The 18,873-nt window shown below is 40.7% G+C and overlaps 1 protein-coding gene across 2 annotated transcripts in view; it reads left to right on the top strand.

Annotated features, from left to right (window-relative positions):
* Positions 1–18,873, top strand: part of Atp6v0a1 (ATPase H+ transporting V0 subunit a1) — a 57,966-nt gene that overhangs the window by 26,723 nt on the left and 12,370 nt on the right. For both annotated transcript variants that reach the window (XM_027947298.2, XM_027947297.2), the window contains exons 10-18: positions 898–1,110; positions 2,022–2,172; positions 4,112–4,251; positions 4,556–4,713; positions 5,154–5,244; positions 7,996–8,114; positions 9,597–9,813; positions 10,188–10,295; positions 15,419–15,526. In XM_027947298.2, coding sequence (XP_027803099.1) covers positions 898–1,110; positions 2,022–2,172; positions 4,112–4,251; positions 4,556–4,713; positions 5,154–5,244; positions 7,996–8,114; positions 9,597–9,813; positions 10,188–10,295; positions 15,419–15,526 — 1,305 coding nt within the window. The remainder of the gene's footprint in view (positions 1–897; positions 1,111–2,021; positions 2,173–4,111; positions 4,252–4,555; positions 4,714–5,153; positions 5,245–7,995; positions 8,115–9,596; positions 9,814–10,187; positions 10,296–15,418; positions 15,527–18,873) is intronic.

Below are 18,873 nucleotides of genomic sequence, written 5' to 3'. Positions count from 1 at the left end.
TAACATGGTTTGTATGGAGCTATTCCCTCTTCAAAGAAATGTGGAGACTTAACATGGATTCTCATACAGAAGTGTGGAGAGTGGATTGTTTACTCAGTTCCTTCTAGTAGGAGCAGTGGGCTTAGACTCTCTCCTGCTACTGAAATCTTAAATATTTGAAGGCAATGGAATTTAAAATGTCCCTGCATTTTCCTCTGAGAGAAATCTACTAGTTTCTAAAGGATCAACACAGAAACTATTTTCCTCCCAGAATCCTATCTAAAAGATAAATAAAGCCTCTTAGCCCCTTGATGGCAGTGGCCCCTCAATGGCAGTGGTATATGGCAGCCCAAACCCATCTGGGGACTGTGGGTGCTCCTGATGTTACAGTGCCTCCTGGCTAACATTTCCAACATAGGCACGTGGTCCGCACTGCCTCTTTCCCATGTTCCCTGATGCTGTTGCATGTGCAGGGCAGTCTGCAGCTTGCTGTTGTTAAATGTCTGGTTTTTAATTTGTAAACTCCTGTACCTGTGCTGCCCACTTTGAGTTCAGGCTTTATGTGGAAAGTCACTGTTCTTTAACATGCAAAAATGAGTCAAGGCCAGAGACCTGTGTTTATTATGCCCTGGACTGGTGGTAAGATTGAATATTGAGAGAAAAGCTATCCGACATTTCCTCAGGTATCTCTTCAGCTTTATGCTAAGTGAAAATGAATATTAGTAACTACAACTAATATTTTTTATAATTTGATTACCTCTCCCCCTACCCTTCCCCCACCAAAAAAATTAGTTAGAGGAAGAATAAAATAGTTCCTGGAAACCTGTTTTTGGAGACTGTGCTTCTTTGCCATTCATATCCTGAGATCTAAGGCTGGTGTATGAAGGATCCCTCTTCTGTTTCTGTCTCTGCTAAAAGGTTCTGAATCAAACAGAGGATCATCGGCAGAGGGTTCTGCAGGCAGCTGCTAAGAATATCCGGGTCTGGTTCATCAAAGTGCGGAAGATGAAGGCCATCTACCATACCCTAAACCTGTGCAACATAGATGTGACCCAGAAGTGCCTGATTGCAGAGGTCTGGTGCCCAGTCACTGACCTCGATTCCATCCAGTTTGCACTTAGAAGGGGCACGGTGAGTTCCCAAAGCTAGCATGAAGCTTGCACCCAGGAAGAGAGGGTAGTAACACTAACTGATTTCATTTTTATGGCATTTTAACTTTCAGAGTTCTTTAACATATTCTTTTTGGATCCTGACAATACATGTTATATGTAGCCTAGAATACTATTGTCTTACAAATGTGGAAATTGCAGGTCAGTAAGTAAAGTGAAGTGAGAAAGCCAGCAAAGAAGGGAGTAGTGGTTAGTGAGCAGGAGGGGACTGCTAAGGAAAAGAACTTTGTACTGGAGAGAAGAGGAAGAGTTTCAGTGTTGGGCCTGCACATGGCAGAGAGGGCCTTTGCATCTGCTGATGAGCCAGGCACCTTGAAGGAGCCTGCTGGGCCAGACTGCAGGGGTAAGGGAGGGAGGAGAAGGTAGTGGACGAGAGGCAGAATGCATTGCTTTCTTCAGAGAAGGAGGAGAAAACAGCAGTATTCATAGAAAGGCGGATGTGAAGGAGGTTCCGTGTTCTCATTGGTTACACATTTTAGAGTTTATTTATGTTCATCTGTGTTGCCCATGCCAGTCTCAACTTCTGTGTTCAAGTGTTCCACCTGCCTCAGCTTACCAAACGCTGAGACTACAGATACATGCCATTGTATTCTGCTTAAAGTTAAAATTTTTTTTCACAAGAAGGATATACATCCCCATACTTAGTTGAACTTTAATTATAAATTTACACTTAGTTCTGTTTCTCCAAGGATTGGGAAAAATAGCCTATAGTCTTATTTATTCATTAGTTTCATTGATATATAATTTACACAAGAGATAATACATAGATTTTATGCGTACAACTTGAGTTTTGATATATATATATACACACCCATATAGCCACCACAAGTAGGCGTATAATCTAATTTTGATTCCTGTGCTGATGTTTCCCAGGAACACAGTGGTTCCACTGTGCCCTCCATTCTGAACAGGATGCAGACAAACCAGACTCCTCCAACCTACAACAAAACCAACAAGTTCACATACGGCTTTCAAAACATAGTAGATGCTTATGGAATTGGGACTTACCGAGAGATAAACCCAGGTAAAATGTCTGAAAGGTAAAATGTCTGAATCATTTTCCTCTAGAAGTTTTTGTCTGTTTGAGTCTTTTAACACTTCATTTTAAACACTTTTGAACAACTGGCTTAAAACTAAAGATGCTGTTAAGACCTCAGCTCGTGTGTAATACCTGTGAAGGGGTGCCCATTTAACATAAGCAGTTTGTGCTGATAATGGTCAATAACTGCTATATTTTCTTTTTCTAACCTTGGAAAAGGGAAGACAGAAGGAAGCCATTTTAAATATAAGACATCTTTTATCATCTCATGGATCTTTTTTATTGTTTTGTTGGGTTTTTTTTTGTTGTTGTTATTTTGGTACAAGGGATTGAACCCAGGGGCACTTAACCAATGAGCCACATCCCCAGCCCTTTTTATTTTGAGACAGGATCTCAGTTCCCTAGGACCTTGCTAAGACTGGCTTTGAACTTGTGATCCTCCTGCCTCGATGAGATTACAGGAATGCATCAATGTGCCCAGCCAGGTGATACTTCTTTAAGAGCTTATTGGATTGAATTTTTTTTTTTTTTTGAACCAGGATTGAACCTAGGGTTGATCAACCACTGAGCCACATCCCCAGCCCTCCAGCCCTTTTTATGTTTTATTTTGAAAGTCTCACTTAAGTGGCTTAGAACCTCGCTTAGTTGCTGAGGTGGGCTTTGAACTTGTGATCTTCCTGCCTAAGCCTCCTAAGCCACTGGAATTATAGGCATGTGCCACCATGCCCAGCTTGGATTGGACTCTTGCACGTGCCTTCACAGCCATAAAATACCCATTTATAGCAGCTGCCTTAAGAAAAATGTTTTTTCCTAGCCGGGCATGGTGGCACATGCCTATAATCCCAGTGACTTTGGAGGCTGAGGCAGGAAGATTGCAAGTTAAAGGACAACTTAGTGAGACTTTTTCCTCAAAAAAATTTAAAAAGGACTGGGGTTGTAACTTGGTGATAAAGCACCCTGGGTTCAATTTCCAGTACAGAAAAAAAAAGACATACACACAAAAGAAAAATATTTCTCTAAGATGTCTTATATTCAAAAATGGCTTCCTCCTGTCTTCCCTTTTCCAAGGTTAGAAAAACAAAATATAGCAGTTATTGACCATTATTAGCAAAAATCATTTCTCTCCTCTGTTTGGAGAGGTAATTATTAATCAAGAGTCTGAGGGGCAGGGGATGTGGCTCAAAGTGCTTTTCTAGCATATATGAGGCCCCAGATTCAATCTTCAGCACTGCTAAAAAAAAAAAAAGTTTGAGGATTTGTTTCAGATGTAGCCTTCTGCAGGATATTTGTTTTGCTTCTAGGCTCTTTCCTCATTGCTTAGATGGTAGGTAGCTTCATTCTGCTTAGAAATTGGTTGCTTACGAAGAGAAGACAGCTGGCATGTTCTAGGAACAGTGTCCTAGGGGTTGAAAGAAGGTAATGGGACAAACCACAGTGCTACCAAAGCTTCCTTTTCATTTCCTGTGTTCTTAGTTTAAAATGTTAACAGTAGCACATTATTTCATTAGCTGCTTTGTGAGGGTGTAGAGTTCCTGCCATGAAAGATTTTCCCTGAGAGTTCATCTGTTCAACAACCTGGGAATAAGCCACCTTATACTGATGTTAATTAAAACATGGAGAAGAATGTGATATTTTGGGAATTGTGCTTTCTTTTATTATTTATTTATTTATTTATTTATGGTGCTAGGGATTGAACCCAGGGGCACTCAACCACTGAGCCATGTCTCCGGTCCTTCTTTTGTATTTAGAGACAGGGTCTCACTGAGTTGCTTAGGGTCTCACTAAGTTGCTGAGGCTGGCTTTGAATGAGTGATCTTCCTTCCTCAACCTCCCAAACTGCTGGAACAATAGGCAGGCACTACCATGCCCAGCATGTGCTTTCTTTAGTGTACTTGGTGATTTTCTTTCTTTGGTTTTTTTGTAGCTCCATATACCATCATCACTTTCCCTTTTCTATTTGCTGTGATGTTTGGAGATTTTGGCCATGGCATTTTGATGACCCTTTTTGCTGTGTGGATGGTGTTAAGGGAGAGCCGGATCCTCTCCCAGAAGAATGAGAATGAGGTAATGTTATATCTGTATTTGACTGAAGTGTTTATGATTTCTTAGGCATTCATTATGAAATTATGGTCAAAAAGTCTTTTATGCATAAATTTATCAAAAGGGGATAGAATAAGTTCATTTTTTACTAAAGAGACCATGTGCTGTACAAGCAAATTTCTCTTAACATTGTATTTGATCTATACTTCAAGCTCTCTGAACCAGGATGGAGTAAAGTAGCACCAGAAGCTAGTGTATTCTAAATAACAGTGTCACTGCATGAGCTGCAGTGAGTGCATTCTCATTACTTCTTTCTTCTGATTCCCAGATGTTTAGCACTGTGTTCAGTGGTCGATACATTATTCTGTTGATGGGAGTTTTCTCCATTTATACTGGCCTCATCTACAATGACTGCTTTTCCAAGTCTCTTAATATCTTTGGGTCATCCTGGAGTGTGCGACCAATGTTCACCAAATATAATTGGACGTAAGTTACGGAAGAAGCTAAAAGTCAAAACATAATCCTTTCATGTTCAGCTCTGATTTGTAAGACAAGGAATAAACTAATCCCTGTTAGGAAGTGGTTGACGATATCCCTATTTCAGAAGAATGCAGTATTTTGTCTTGTTTATACTCCAACTTGTGAAGCGCTTTATGATTTGTTCTCCATGTATCAAGGAACCAAGACTATAAATTAACTGCATTTTGAGGGGGTGGAGGCAGAATTAAAAAGCAGATTCCTCAAATTCCCTACTTACTTATATATATATATGTTTTTAATTTTTGTGTGTGTTATTCTTGACTACTAGTCCATCTTTTATTAAAGAGACAAGATTGCTGTAGTAGTTTCTTTTGGGGTTATTTTATGAACCCTAGTAGTTTCCCTTCTTGATCAAAAATAAATAGGTTTTTCTCCTAACACAATAGGGAGGAGACTCTTCGGGGAAACCCTGTTCTCCAGCTGAACCCAACTGTCCCTGGAGTTTTTGGTGGGCCATACCCTTTTGGTATTGATCCGGTAAGAGTATTCTTTCTCATATGCTATTTTCACTTGTAACCCTGAAATGAGAGAATTAAAGTGAAGATAGTTACTTGCTTTTTAGTTGACACATTTTTAGAAAACCTTGATTTATTTGTTCAGAGTACTTCAAAGTCAGGAGAGACTCACACTTCTTGTTTATTTCTTTTCTTTTTTGTGGTACTGGTTATTTAACCCAGGGGCACTTAACAATGGAGTTATATCCCCAGTTCTTTTTATTTTTTTTATTTTGAGACAGGTTCTTGCTAAGTTACTGAGCCTGGCCTCAAACTTGCAATCCTCCTGCCTCAGCCTCCCAAGTCACTGAAATTACAGGAGTATGCTACCATGCCCAGCATTACTTATTTCTGAGGTGGCTAATATTGACTCTGGGAAGGCTGATTTTTCAAGATCTCTTCCCAGTATTTTTAGCAGAAGGTTTAACAAAGCTGAAATACTTCTTTCCTATGGATTTCAGACTTTTTTTTTCTTTGCTAAAGTTGCAAACTTAAAAAAAAAATTATCTTAGAGTTTTTTTTTCCAAATACTTTGGCAAATAAAATATGATCAATCAATTTTGGGGGGGGCAGGTACCAGAGATTGAACTCAGGGGCACTCAACCACTGAGCCACATCCCCAGCCCTATTTTGTATTTTATTTAGAGGCAGGGTCTCACTGAATTGCTTAGTGTCTCACTTTTGCTGAGGCTGGCTTTGAATTTGCAATCATCCTGCCTCAACCTCTGAGCTGCTAGTATTACAGGAATGTACCACCGCACCCGGCAGATGAACTCTTTTTGGACAGGACAGTTCAAATAGAAAAGATGCTGAGCTAGGAGGTACAAGCGTCTTAGGCTACAGAGCTTGCACTTTCACCTTAAGATGACCGTGGGGATTCAGGGAAGGTTTTGGCACAGGAGGATGATTAGATGAGAGCCATGGTTTAGGCAGCGTGAACAGATGGCCCAATGGAGGCAGATGAAACTGTCAGACAGTACTAACAAGCATTCAAGCCTTAGGTAATAGGAACTACAGAAGTTGATAGTGAAAGATAAAGGAGGCTGGGCATGATAGCACCCACTTCTACAACCTGTAATTCTAGCTACTTGGGAGGCTGAAGCAGGAGAATTGCAAGTTCAAGGCCAATTGAGGCAATTTGGAAAGAACCTGTTTCAAAATTTAAAAATAAATAAAAAGGGGAGAATAATTCAGTGGTAGAGCACCTCTGGATTCAATCCTCATTACTGAAGAAAAAAAAAGATATATGAGATCTGGGGGTGTAGCTCAGTCGTACAGTACTTGCCTAAAATGTTCCAGGCCTGTGTTCTGTCTCCAACACTGTATGCACATGCACACACAGATAGATGGAACAACATCATCAAGGAATATGATCAGCAAAACAGGTGTGGGGTAATCTGCAAGATAAATAACCCAGTTTCTTAAAAAAAAATTATATTTTGTAGGGAACAAAAAAGGAAAAATAGAAGGAGAACCTATAGATAAGAGACTTAAAAACTAAATTAGCTATCACAGTGTAAGACCTTAACTGGACTTTGCGTTAAATAAATTAACTCCAAAAAATAGTCTGGACAAAATCAGAGAAATTTGAATGTTGAATATTTTATGATATTAAAGAATCATTATTAGGGTTGGGTTCTAGCTCATTGATAGAACATATGCTTAGCAGAGCCCTGAGTTCAATCCCCAGCACACACACACAAAAAAAGGATAATGCTTTTTGGTGTGGTGACTGTATTATGGATATATTTTTAAAAAGGAATCCTTATCTGGGCATGGTGGCATATGCCTATGATCCCAACCAACAAGTAGAGTGGCTGAGGCAAGAGGGTACATGTTTGAGGCCAGCTTTGGCAACTTAGCAAGACCTTTTCTGAAAAAATTAAAAGGACTAGGGCTGGGTACAGTGGAACACGCTTGTAATCCCAGTGATTCGGGAGGCTGAGGCAGGAGGATTACAAGTTAAAAGTCAGTTTCAGCAATTTAATGAGGCCCTAAGCAACTTAGTGAGACCCTGCCTTAAAATAAAAACATAAAAAGGATGAGGGATATAGCTTAGTGATAAAGTACTCTGGGTTCAATTCCTACTATCAAAAACAAAAACAAAAAAGCACTGGTGATATGACTCAATGATAAAGCACCTCCAGATTCAATTCCAAGTATCAAAATTTAAAGGGATGGGGATGTAGCTTACTTCCCTAGCATGTGTGAGGTCACCAGCACACACAAAACTTCTTACCTTTTAGAGATCCATACTAAAATATTTACAGGTAAAATGATCTGATATCTAGACTTTGCTTCAAAATAATATAAAAGTGGGAAGTGGGCATGATGAAATATATTGGTATGAATCCATAAATTGATAGAATTGTTGAAGTTGACTGATACAGCAGTTTATTATTCTGTTTAAATATAGGTTTAGAATGTTCCATTTAAAAAACAAACAAAAAACCCTTAGCTGAATATGGTAATACATGCTTATAATCCCAGATTCTTAGGAAGCTAAATCAGTAGTCTTGCAAATTCAAAGCCAGACTGGGCAATTTACCAAGATTCTATCTCAAAGTAAAAATATATAAAGGGCTGGGGATGTAGTCCATTGCTTGCCTAACATGAGGAAAGCCCCGGGTTCAATAAACAAAACAAACAAAAAAATGTTTTAATCAGTTGAATAATATTTTCCCATTTGAGAATTCTTTGTGTAATACCTTTTTGTTTTATTGGGTCGTGACAGATTTGGAACATTGCTACCAATAAGCTGACCTTCCTCAACTCCTTTAAGATGAAGATGTCTGTTATTCTTGGTATCATCCATATGATGTTTGGAGTCAGTCTGAGCCTTTTCAACCATATGTGAGTTGCTCTGTTCCTATATTCATAAGAGTGTACATAGTCGCTGGGATGTGGTGACACACACCTGTAATCACAGAGATTTGGGAAGCCAAGGCAGGAGGATTGCAAATCTTTTTTGGGGGGGGGTTGGGGGGGGAGGGGGGTGGTTTACTGAGAATTGAATTCAGGGCCACTCAACCATTGAGCCACATCCTGAGCCCTATTTTTTTTTTTTGTATTTTACTTAAGACAGGGTCTCACTGAGTTGCTTAGTGCCTTGCCATTGCTGAGGTTGGCTTTGAACTTGAGATCCTCCTGTCTCAGCCTCCTGAGCTCCTGGGATTACAGGCATTTGCCACTGCACCTATCCAAGGATTACAAGTTTGTTTTGTTTTTTTTTTTAAAGAGAGAGGAGAGAGAGAGAGAAAGAGAAAGAGAATTTATTTTTAATATTTATTTTTTAGTTCTCGGCGGACACAACATCTTTTGTTTGTATGTGGTGCTGAGGATCGAACCCGGGCGGCACGCATGCCAGGCGAGTGCGCTACCGCTTGAGCCATATCCCCAGCCCAGGATTACAAGTTTAAAACCAGCTTTAGCAACTTAGCAAGGCTCTAAGCAACTTAGCGAGACCCTGTCTCAAAATAAAAAGTGCTGGGTATGTGGCTTATTGGTTAAGCACCCCTGGATTCCATCCCCAGTACCAAAAAAAAAAAAAAAGAATGAATTATTCAGATAATGCTTTTGCCTAAAGACATCGTATCATATTTGGGGAGGCATTAATAACTCAGAACCTGACTGTATTATAGAAGTAATTTTTCAAAAATCTTATGGTGTTAAATGAAGCTAAATTGTAGTCCCTTAGCAGTTTGCAGCAGCAGTAAATTTTTTTTTTTTTTTTTTTTAGGTTTTTTAGTTGTTAATGGGCTTTATTTATATGCAGTGCTGAGAATCGAACCCAGTGTCTCACACATGCTAGGCAAGAGCTCTACCACTGAGCCACAACCCCAGCCCAGCAGTAAAAATCTTTGAAAGCAAATTAGTAGGCAATTTTCATCAAATTGAGTGAATTATTTTTCTTCCTTAATGTGAAACTCACTTAAAGTTATAAACTGTAGTCCCAAAGTACACTAAATTTTTTAGTCTCTTTCTCATGGAGAGAATGGTGGGCATGGTTCTGAAGCCATTCAAGACCCAGAAATTTGAAAGTGGTAGTTAATTCTGCATTGTCTCTGTTGCATCCAGTGCTTCTGGGTGCTGCTGTTGTTTAAAGTGATACAGACAGAATTGAGGGAGCCGGACTGGGCCACTTAGCAAGACCCTCTCTCAAAAAGGGTCAGGGAAGTAACATTGCTTGCCTGGCATGAGGGAAGCGCTGGGTTCAGTCCCCCATAACATAAAAGTGCTCCTGGGTGAAAAATGTAGTGAATATTATATTCAGTGAAGGAGTGGCCCTGGTCTATTGAGCCATAATATTCATTTTTTTCCTCTTTCCCTTTTTAGCTATTTCAAGAAGCCCCTGAATATCTACTTTGGATTTATTCCTGAAGTGATCTTCATGTCCTCTTTGTTTGGCTACTTGGTTATCCTAATTTTTTACAAATGGACAGCCTATGATGCTTATTCTTCTGAGAACGCACCTAGCCTTCTGATCCATTTCATCAACATGTTCCTCTTTTCCTATCCGGATTCTGGTATTTCAATGCTGTATTCTGGACAGGTGTGTCAACCCAGAGGGTGGCTCTCATTGGTCGTCAGGAAGCCACATGTTTCTCTGACCCTAAAAAAACCTAAAATACCTTTCTGTAATATTTAGTTTTAGGCCCATACACCCAGATATAAATTGAGACCATTTGTCTTATCTTGGAGGGTTCACTGTCATTTCTATATCCAGAAAAGATAAAATTTAGAACTATCCTCTTATGGAACAGTTCTCAAGTTTGCCACAGCATCTGTTAAGTAATATGAGACACTAGACAGTGTTATTAATATATCAGTAAGAAAGAACTGTTTGGAGGAAATTTGTGCTGGATTTAGAAACTGTACATCTGATTAATGTACTTTAAAGTGACGTGCCCTATCCTTATTTTGCAGAAAGGAATTCAGTGTTTCCTGGTAGTGGTTGCTCTACTGTGTGTACCTTGGATGCTACTGTTTAAGCCACTGGTTCTTCGCCATCAATATTTGAGGAGGAAGCATTTGGTAAGTGTATATCTACTATTAAAAATTACTAGACTTTTTTTTTTTTTAAGATCTAGGTAATAAGACTGGGGATGTAGCTCAGTTTTAGAGTACTTGCCTAGCATATGTGAGGCCATAAGTCCAATCCCCAGTACTGCAAAAAGAAATAAACAAATAATAAGTAAATAACAAGATGATTTCTCAGATGATATAATTAGCTGTGCACAAATCTGTACACTCTTAAAACACATTCATGTTATATCCCAGCATGAGAACTAGGCCTGCCAAAGTCAGTATTATATACTTGCTGCTCAGACATATGGATTCAGCTTTAGTAGCTGGGTTAGAACAAATCACAAGTTTTTACCTTTCCTGGTCATGCTTTATTCATGCTGTGCTCATCAGAATCCAGGCCTGAACCTGTCTAGATGCAGCATCAGCCAAAACAAGGTTGCAAAAGCTACAGACAGGTGAACCCACTCATGTGATTTGCCTGGGTGACCACAGGAATGACACTGAGACTTTTTTTTTTTTTTTTTTAATTATACTTCAACCAACCAACACATCTGGGCAAAAGGTTTGGTTTACAGCATGTTTTTTCCCCCCAAAGCAACATATATGTATGTTTGCTTAATGTATATGTGCATATGAATTACACACACACACACACACACACAAAGTTAGAATTGCCAAACATTCAGTGTTGTGTGTAATTTCTGGCTATCCAGTAATGCTTACATATTGCACTGCCTGAGAAAACCCAAAAGATCTTGTTGCATGACTCTCATGTAGCTGTGAGATTTTCCCTCCTATTGGAGAGCAGTTGAATTACAAGACCCTTCTCCCTTTTCTGACCATCTTCATCCTTCCATGTACCCTCCATTCGTCTCCCCTTTCCCTTTCTCCCTCTTTTGTTTTCTTCTCCCTTCTTCTTTTCTTCCATTCACTATCAGGAAGGGCAACCTGTGGAGGCCCCAGTCAGCCCAACCCCGAGCCAACAGGGACTAGAGGCAGCAGCGGCTGCAACAGTGAGTGAATTAAATCCAGCAAACCAAACATTTTGTTAAGGAGGTGGCAAACAGTGCAGCAGAATTTTTTTTTTTAACACGGTTGAGAGCATGGGACATGTGCACTCTTGGGAAGTATGTCCTTGTTCCTCATTGAGATGATGACAGAAGAGCTTTCCATCTCTTAAGAATAGATTCTGGTATCATCTTTACTTGATCTACTAAGTTTCTATTCAAATATGTAAGTACAGTTCTATCCATGGGAGTGAAGTGGCTGTTGTACCCTCTCCGAGTCCCATCATCTTAAACCAAAACGGCAGCTCTTGGACTCATCTACTTTTGTGTCTGTATTTTGTGACCATGTATTGGATGATTTTTCAACAGGGAGGCAAAAACATCTCTGTGATTCTTAAATTGGTTTTCTTGTACTTTAGAGTTCTGCTTCAGAATGATTCTTAGACTTTGGGTCCTTTTTAGCAAAATTATTTAATGCTCTTTAAAGTGAGAATGTGTACATATTTCCTTTTTGTGAAAGACTCAGAAACCCTTATGTCCTCAGCTGTTTCAGTGAGACCTCCACTTTCCCATGTGTCTTGTGCCTACTGTATATCCAGTGTAGTAACCAAAGTCATCTTCTGTCTTGATTTTCCCCTCTTCTGATACTAAGTTGTGATTCAGTAATAACACTTTGAATGTTAGCATTTGAGTATTTGTCCTTAAAAAACATCTTTTAACCACAATCTCATAATGCACTAATATCAAATTAGCTCAGTATATTCTAGATTATGAATCTACAAGATTTAAAAAAGAATCTCCCTAGTGGTGATTATGGTGATTATTCATGTACTTCCATGTTCTAGTAGCATATACTCCTTTAAAGAAAATGAAGTACTTAGATGGATAACCATTTCCTCCAGTAGGTGTTCCTGATCCTTTTGGAAAAATGCTTAGCCCTCCTACTAGAACTACTCTAAAGGGGCTGGTATTTTGGGTCAAAAGAAATTTTAATCAATTGTAGGGGCTTACTTTCTTTTTCCTGTAAGAAATAAAACCCTTAAAACACATATAGCCCATTATTAATGTTCTTTCCGTGCACTTTTATTTCTGCTAGTCTTAGCATCATAAAGTACTTCTGAGAAGGTCTTGATGCTTTTAAACCTGGCAGTGACTTCTACGATAAATTCCAAGTCAAAAATCCCAGTCTGGAGCCCTTCACATTCTTAGTGTCTTCTTATCTCAGTGGTTCTTTAACCAAACATCTGCTTCTGGGGAGCAGCCCATTCAATGGCTTCAGGATGACCACTCTACAAGAAGGGCTCTAGATTCTTAATGCCAGAGGGCTGAGTATTTGAACACGGATTTGGTTTTTGTCCTCTTAGTTGTCTGTGAGTGGTGTATCACAGTTTTAATTTCAGTTTTTGTGCTGATGTGTGTCTTTCATCCCCCTATCCATAACTCTTATTCTCTGCATTCTGAAGAGGTACTTGTTATTGTCTGGCTGGGAGGTTTAACCTGTCTGCCCTCACTTTATCTGCTGGTTGGAAAAACAGAAAAGCCTTTTGCTTTGGTAGCTTTGAATCCTGAAACCATCCTGAAGCCTATAACCCAGCTCAGGACACACTGGAGTTCCCTCTTGTGCCCCTATTTTGGGAGGGGGCACTGAGGATATAACCCAGGGATGCTCTATCACTGAGCTACAGACATACCCAGCCTTTTGTTGTTGTTATTATTATTTTTTTGTGGGGGGGGTATTGGGGATTGAACTCGGGGGCACTTGACCACTAAGCCATATCCCCAGCCCTGTTTGTATTTTTATTTAGAGACAGGGACTCACTGAATTGCTTAGCGCCTTGCCAAGTTGCTGAGGCTGGCTTGGAACTTGCGATCCTCCTGCCTCAGCCTTAGGAGCCACTGGGATTACAGGCATGCACCACTATGCCTATTTTTAATTTTGAGACAGGGTCACACTAATTTGTGGAGGCTGGCCTCAAGTTTGCAATTCTCCTACCTGAGTCTCCCAGTCACTGAGATTACAGGGCTGTACCACTGCTCCCAGCTTTTGTGCTTTTTTTTTTTGGTACACAGGTTTCAGTGGTTCCCAAATATGACTACATATCAGAATCACCCCTAAACTTTGGGTTGGTTTCTTAGAGTATTAAAACAAAATAGATAAATGGAAGAAGAAATAAAAGTGATCCATGATCCAGACAATCCCCTGTTGACACTTTGAAAAATAAAATAGTAGATAGACTTGGCTGGAGAGTGTGCATAGTAATAACTAAGAAGAAAACATCGGTTCCCACTGCAGTTTTCCTCCACCTCCAGGGTATTATTAATAGGGAGGGGCTTTGCCTCTAGCATGTATCTGTCATCTTTGGATACAATGTGTGTGTGTGTGTGTGTGTGTGTGTGTGTGTGTATGTGGGTGCGGGGAAACACATTAAGAGTTGGGTTTTAAACTGTGGCTCTTCTGCCCCTTATTTATTATTTATTTATTTATTTAAGATTGAATGTGTATTATTAGTTATTTCACAGTGATGCCTACTCTCTAGGTAGCCTGGCATTCCAGAGAATATTGTTGGATATGCCAAAATTACACAATCACTTTTTCATTGATGGATGTGTTGGTTATTCCCAATTCTTTGCCATTATAAACAATTTGGGGAATATCTTTGTATAGCTTATTAAAGTTTTGCAAGCATGTCACACAATGGGATTGCTCTATCCCAAATGGTACATGTGTTATACATTTTTAATAGACTCTTCACAATGATTAGGTAATTTCTACGTGGGGGAATAGTTTTTAAATATGGATTTACTGTGCCCCACCCTAGACCTACCATATTTATAATTTCTGGAGATAGTATTTGAAAGTTTTTTTAAAAGTATAGCTTTAAGATGATTATAATGCTGCTGATTTTTTGACCAGCATATGAGGACCACTGTTAGAAAAAGAGGGAGACTCTGAGTATGGAACCACATGCCTATAATCTCAACAACTTGGGAGGCTAAGGCAGGAGGATTGTGAGTTTGAGGCCAGTCTCAGTAACTTAGCAAGGACCCATTTCAAAATAAAAAAGAGAGCTAGGGATATGGCTTAGGGGTAAGGCCTAAGTATTTGAACACGGTTTAAATACTTGAGTTTAATCCCAAGTACCCCCACTCAGAAGAAGAAAAAGGGAGAATCTGTGCAGACATTGGGGTCTGAGCTAGCCAGTGAACTGTGGTAAAAGGGGTACCCCAAAAGGTGAAGCTAAGGAGAAGAACCACAGGGTAGTTGGCCAAACCTTCTTGCACATTGTGCTGCTGCCCCATAGGCCATTTTGCAGGAGGATAGCCCTCCACCTCTTTCCTGGAGAGAGACTTATGAAGTGGTTCTAGGGCTGCTTCTCAAGTTGACTTTAAAATTCTATCCAAACTTGTACACCCTTCTGCTGAAGACTGTACTTGTGAAGACAGAAGGAACAAACGCCAAGTCAGTTTCTGCCCTGTAACAGTCATTTTAACACTCCAAAACTCTCCAAAGCACCTCTTTGATCTGTTGTTATTTTTTAACTCAGTATTCTCTAGCCACAAATAAATGTACATTAAGTGAATGTACATTAATTTTTTTTACTTCCCTAACCTAGGCACTCCTTTGGTCCTGGGCAGAGATCCTGCACATTTCTGGGAGAGATTGCTGGAACTCCTGGGCTCCTGTTGAAAGCTTATCAGACTAGCATGCACTCACTATGTCTCTTGGCTTCTCTCCCTCTTAGAAAGCCTAATCTTTATTTCCAACAAATTTAAGCCCTTGCAGCCTTTACTGATAAAGGTGCAGTTGTTAAGAGAATGTGTTTGTATTCAGTTTTCATTCAAGCAGGGTTCTCGGCATCGATCAAGGCTAGGTTGATGCCTCTTGGTACAGCTGGCTGAGGTGGTAAATTCAGGTTACCACCTGTAGGGTCTGGGGCAGTGGTGGTTGGGGTGGGAACAGTTGTTCATTTTTACTTAGCTGTTCAATTAGTGAGTTTTGCCCTTGTTGTTAGGATATATGCTCTTCTGAGGTTTGTATGTACTAACCATCGCCCTTCCTCACCTCACAGAATGTCACATTAAAGCCCAGGCAAATTCTACTCTTTCTGTTCATCTGTGTAGGGAACTCTCAACTTTGGTGGGATCAGGGTGGGCAACGGACCGACAGAGGAGGATGCTGAGATTATTCAGCATGACCAGCTCTCCACCCATTCAGAGGACGCAGAAGAGGTAAGATCCAGTGGTGTGGGCTTCCTCTCCTTCCACCTTGGGTCAGTCCTAGTCTTGTTTTCCTAAGAAGCTTACTCCAGTTTTCTTGAAAAGTAAAAATACTAACAATCAGCTTGCCCTCTGGGCTGCTTAGGGTACCACAGCTTTTTCTGTGGGCCCTTGCTCTAACTCCAGTGTTGCCTATAGAGCCCACAGCAGCTTTGCTCTGCTCTTCTTGAATTCCATGGTGCATGCAGTACTGTGCACACAGTCTCAGCTGCTAACTGCTCTCCTCAGCCCAAGCAGCACCCAGCATCCCAGTTCTTGTTACCTGAAACAGACTATTCAGGATGGCTTCTTTGTCCCTTGATCCTTCTGACGGTTGTTCTGTTTACATTGTTAACCGAGTATAATCAATCAGTGGTACTTTTTAAGTCCTATGCTACTGATGTGTTCTTGTTGTAGATATTTTGTTTTTGTTATTATTATTTAAATATTTTTTTAGTTGTAGTTGGACACAATATCTTTATTTTATTTATTTATTTTTATTAGGTGCTGAGGATCGAACCCAGGGCCTTGCACGTGCTAGGCAAGCGCTCTAGCTCTGAGCCCCAGCCCCTTTATTATTAATTTTTATTTGCCTCTTTTTTTTTTATAGGTCATTACCTGACCATTCATAGCATAAAGTCTCTGAATTGAACTATTAAATATTAACTATTCGTTTTATTTATTAAAACAGAATGTTCTTTTTTTTTGTTTGTTTTGGGTTTTTTTCCCCCCATTGTTTTGTGTGCTTTTGGTTTTTTGAGACAGAGTTTTGCTATATTTCCCAGTCTGGTCCCGAACTTGGGCTCCTCTTCCCTTGGCAAAATATTCATTTTTAAACTATAAATGAGTAGAGGACCTAGATTGAACTTTTCAGTCTGTCTGACCGCTTTCAACCGTGTATATGATTTTTTTTTTTAATTACAAGCATTGGGGTGCCTTTAAAAATATTTATCTTACTGCTCTCAGTTCCTGCTATTCTCATTTTGCGTGTGTAGACTAATTTATTAGTCCATGTAATGTTCGTTGCCAGTCCTCCCCAAGAAGCAGGCAGTAGTATGTGCTCATAACCTATGACCCTGTGTGTGGCGTGCATTCCCACTAAGTGTAAATTTGTGTTTTCAAGCCTACCGAGGACGAAGTGGTAAGACAAAAGCCTTCATGTTTATTTGGGGGCTTCTCTTTTCCCATCCTTGTGATCACTCTGACCCTGCAACACCCTGGGGCTACACACATGACACTGTGCATCCTGCATCTCACTGGCCATTTCTAACCAGTTTGTGAGCCTGTGTTCTGAAAAAGCTCATCTCCATTAACTGCATCTCATGTTGATCACCTCTGTCTTTGTGTCATTGACTTTGCAGATCTAATACCTCTAAGAGTGGCTTTGAAGGAGCTGCAAGTAATGTCTGCACTGGCATTCTTGAAGTGACTTCCCTTGGGGGCTAAGTCCCATTGGGTCTTCATGTTCCTCTCCTGTGATGTCGTTGCTCTCCCACTGGGAGTAGCTGTGCGCCCTGCTCCTCTGAGTACCTATGAGCATAGCTTACCCTTCCTCCCTGTCTGAGATGCAGCCAGCCACATCCTGCTGCCCTCATCAGCTTGATGCTTCCCCTTAGAACCACTAGACCCTTGCTTGGGGTCAGCTCTACCTCCATGTGACCCAGTGGAGAGGGAGACAACTTTTAGGAGGCTTTGCCTCTCGGATGCATCCCAGGAAGAGTAATCTGTCTGGTGAAGAATTTATATATCAGACAAATGTTAAGAGCAACAGAATGAAAAGAAGTTTGGCTAAATATGCAGGCCACATCTAGAGTGGAAGGCCTTCTAGCTCAGCAATATTTCATTTGGCAACACATGTTCTGAATTGGGTGTTTAAAAGGCCTTGCTGCACTGTTTACATCTTTCTCCTACCCCCCACCCCCGAAAAACAAAACAAAACTTCTTTAAAATGCCTAGACCCTTCCTTTCCTGGCTCTCCTGGTCCTCTGTCTAAGGGCAGTGGAATGGGAATGGAAAACCTCACTGACCTGTGTAAAACAGGCAGTGCTTGTCTTCCTGACATTTGGAGAGGCTCCTTTGCTGGCATCAAGGATTTTCTTTGTTCTCTGCAGTCATTGGCTGAGCTGCCTGGCATGATTGGGGAGACAATGTTCCACGTTAGCAAGGAACCCAACCTTCTCCCGGTATCACCACCTCCCACAATATTGCATTCTAAATGTTGTCCTCATCGAGTACAGAATGCATGGTCTTAGTCAGAATGGTTCAGCCAGCCATCTTTTATCAATGTCCTTGTTTGTAGCCATGTCCTTTGGGTTGGACAGTCAAAGAAGATAGACTCTAATTCAGCCTTCCCAGTCTTTGGCCACCCAACTCAAGAGATTTAGTTCACTGTGCTTCCTTAATAGTCATAACATTGTATCTTTATCAGGCACTGATACTCTTCAGCCAAAATTTAGGTAACTATATCAGTTACATAATGATACTAAACAAAGAAAATTCCCTTAAAAAGTCCAGCCTGCTTCTAGAATTTCCCCATTTTGCTTGGATGCAAACCCTTGTGTGTTCCCTGTAGGACATTGTTCTCTCCCTGGGAGGCACTCATTTTTGTTGCAAATAAGGACCAGGACACTTGATAGTCTCAAAAGTTGTAACTAGGGGCGGGGGTTGTGGCTCAGCGGTAGAGAGCGCACCCCGCACATGCGAGACCCTGGGTTTGATCCTCAGCACCACATAAAAGTAAATAAGTGAAATAGAGGTATTGTGTCCAATTACAACTAAAAATAAATAAATATATATTTTTTTAAAAAGTTGTAACCACTCAGCAAGGGTCAGCAGCCCCCTCCCCACTGGCTTCTCATGAGGTGATTCACCAACTCATCCCCACACTCACCCACCTGTCCAAACACTCACCAACCCATCTAGTCATTCATTCACCTTCTGTGTGTCAAGCCATATGTTTAGTGCTGTAGAGACCAAGGGAAAAAAGCCCATAGTTCTTGCCTTTAAGCATCTCCCAAAGTGGGGAGACAGTCTGGGTGGCGGATGCCATGATGGGCACTGCTCAGGATGCCGTGGGAGCACAGATAAGGCCTTGAGAAACACTGGGATGAGGTTGGGAAGAATTCAGAAAAGGATTCCCTCAGGGACTTATTCCTGAGCATAGCCTGGCCAAGCAGGGGTTTCTGGGGGTGGAGATGAGCAGGTGTTCAGCTTGGCTGGAGCAGAGTCAGGAGTTGGAGGACTGGTGGGAGATGAGACGAGAGGTTTGGCAGAAACATGCCATAGTAGTTGTTGCCTCCTTGGGGCAACAGGAGCCATCA

This window comes from Marmota flaviventris, chromosome 17 (assembly GCF_047511675.1).
Source record: "Marmota flaviventris isolate mMarFla1 chromosome 17, mMarFla1.hap1, whole genome shotgun sequence".
NCBI classification, from domain to species: Eukaryota; Metazoa; Chordata; class Mammalia; order Rodentia; family Sciuridae; genus Marmota; species Marmota flaviventris.
Note: the sequence above shows the minus strand (reverse complement) of the source record. Positions and strands in the feature narration are given on the sequence as shown.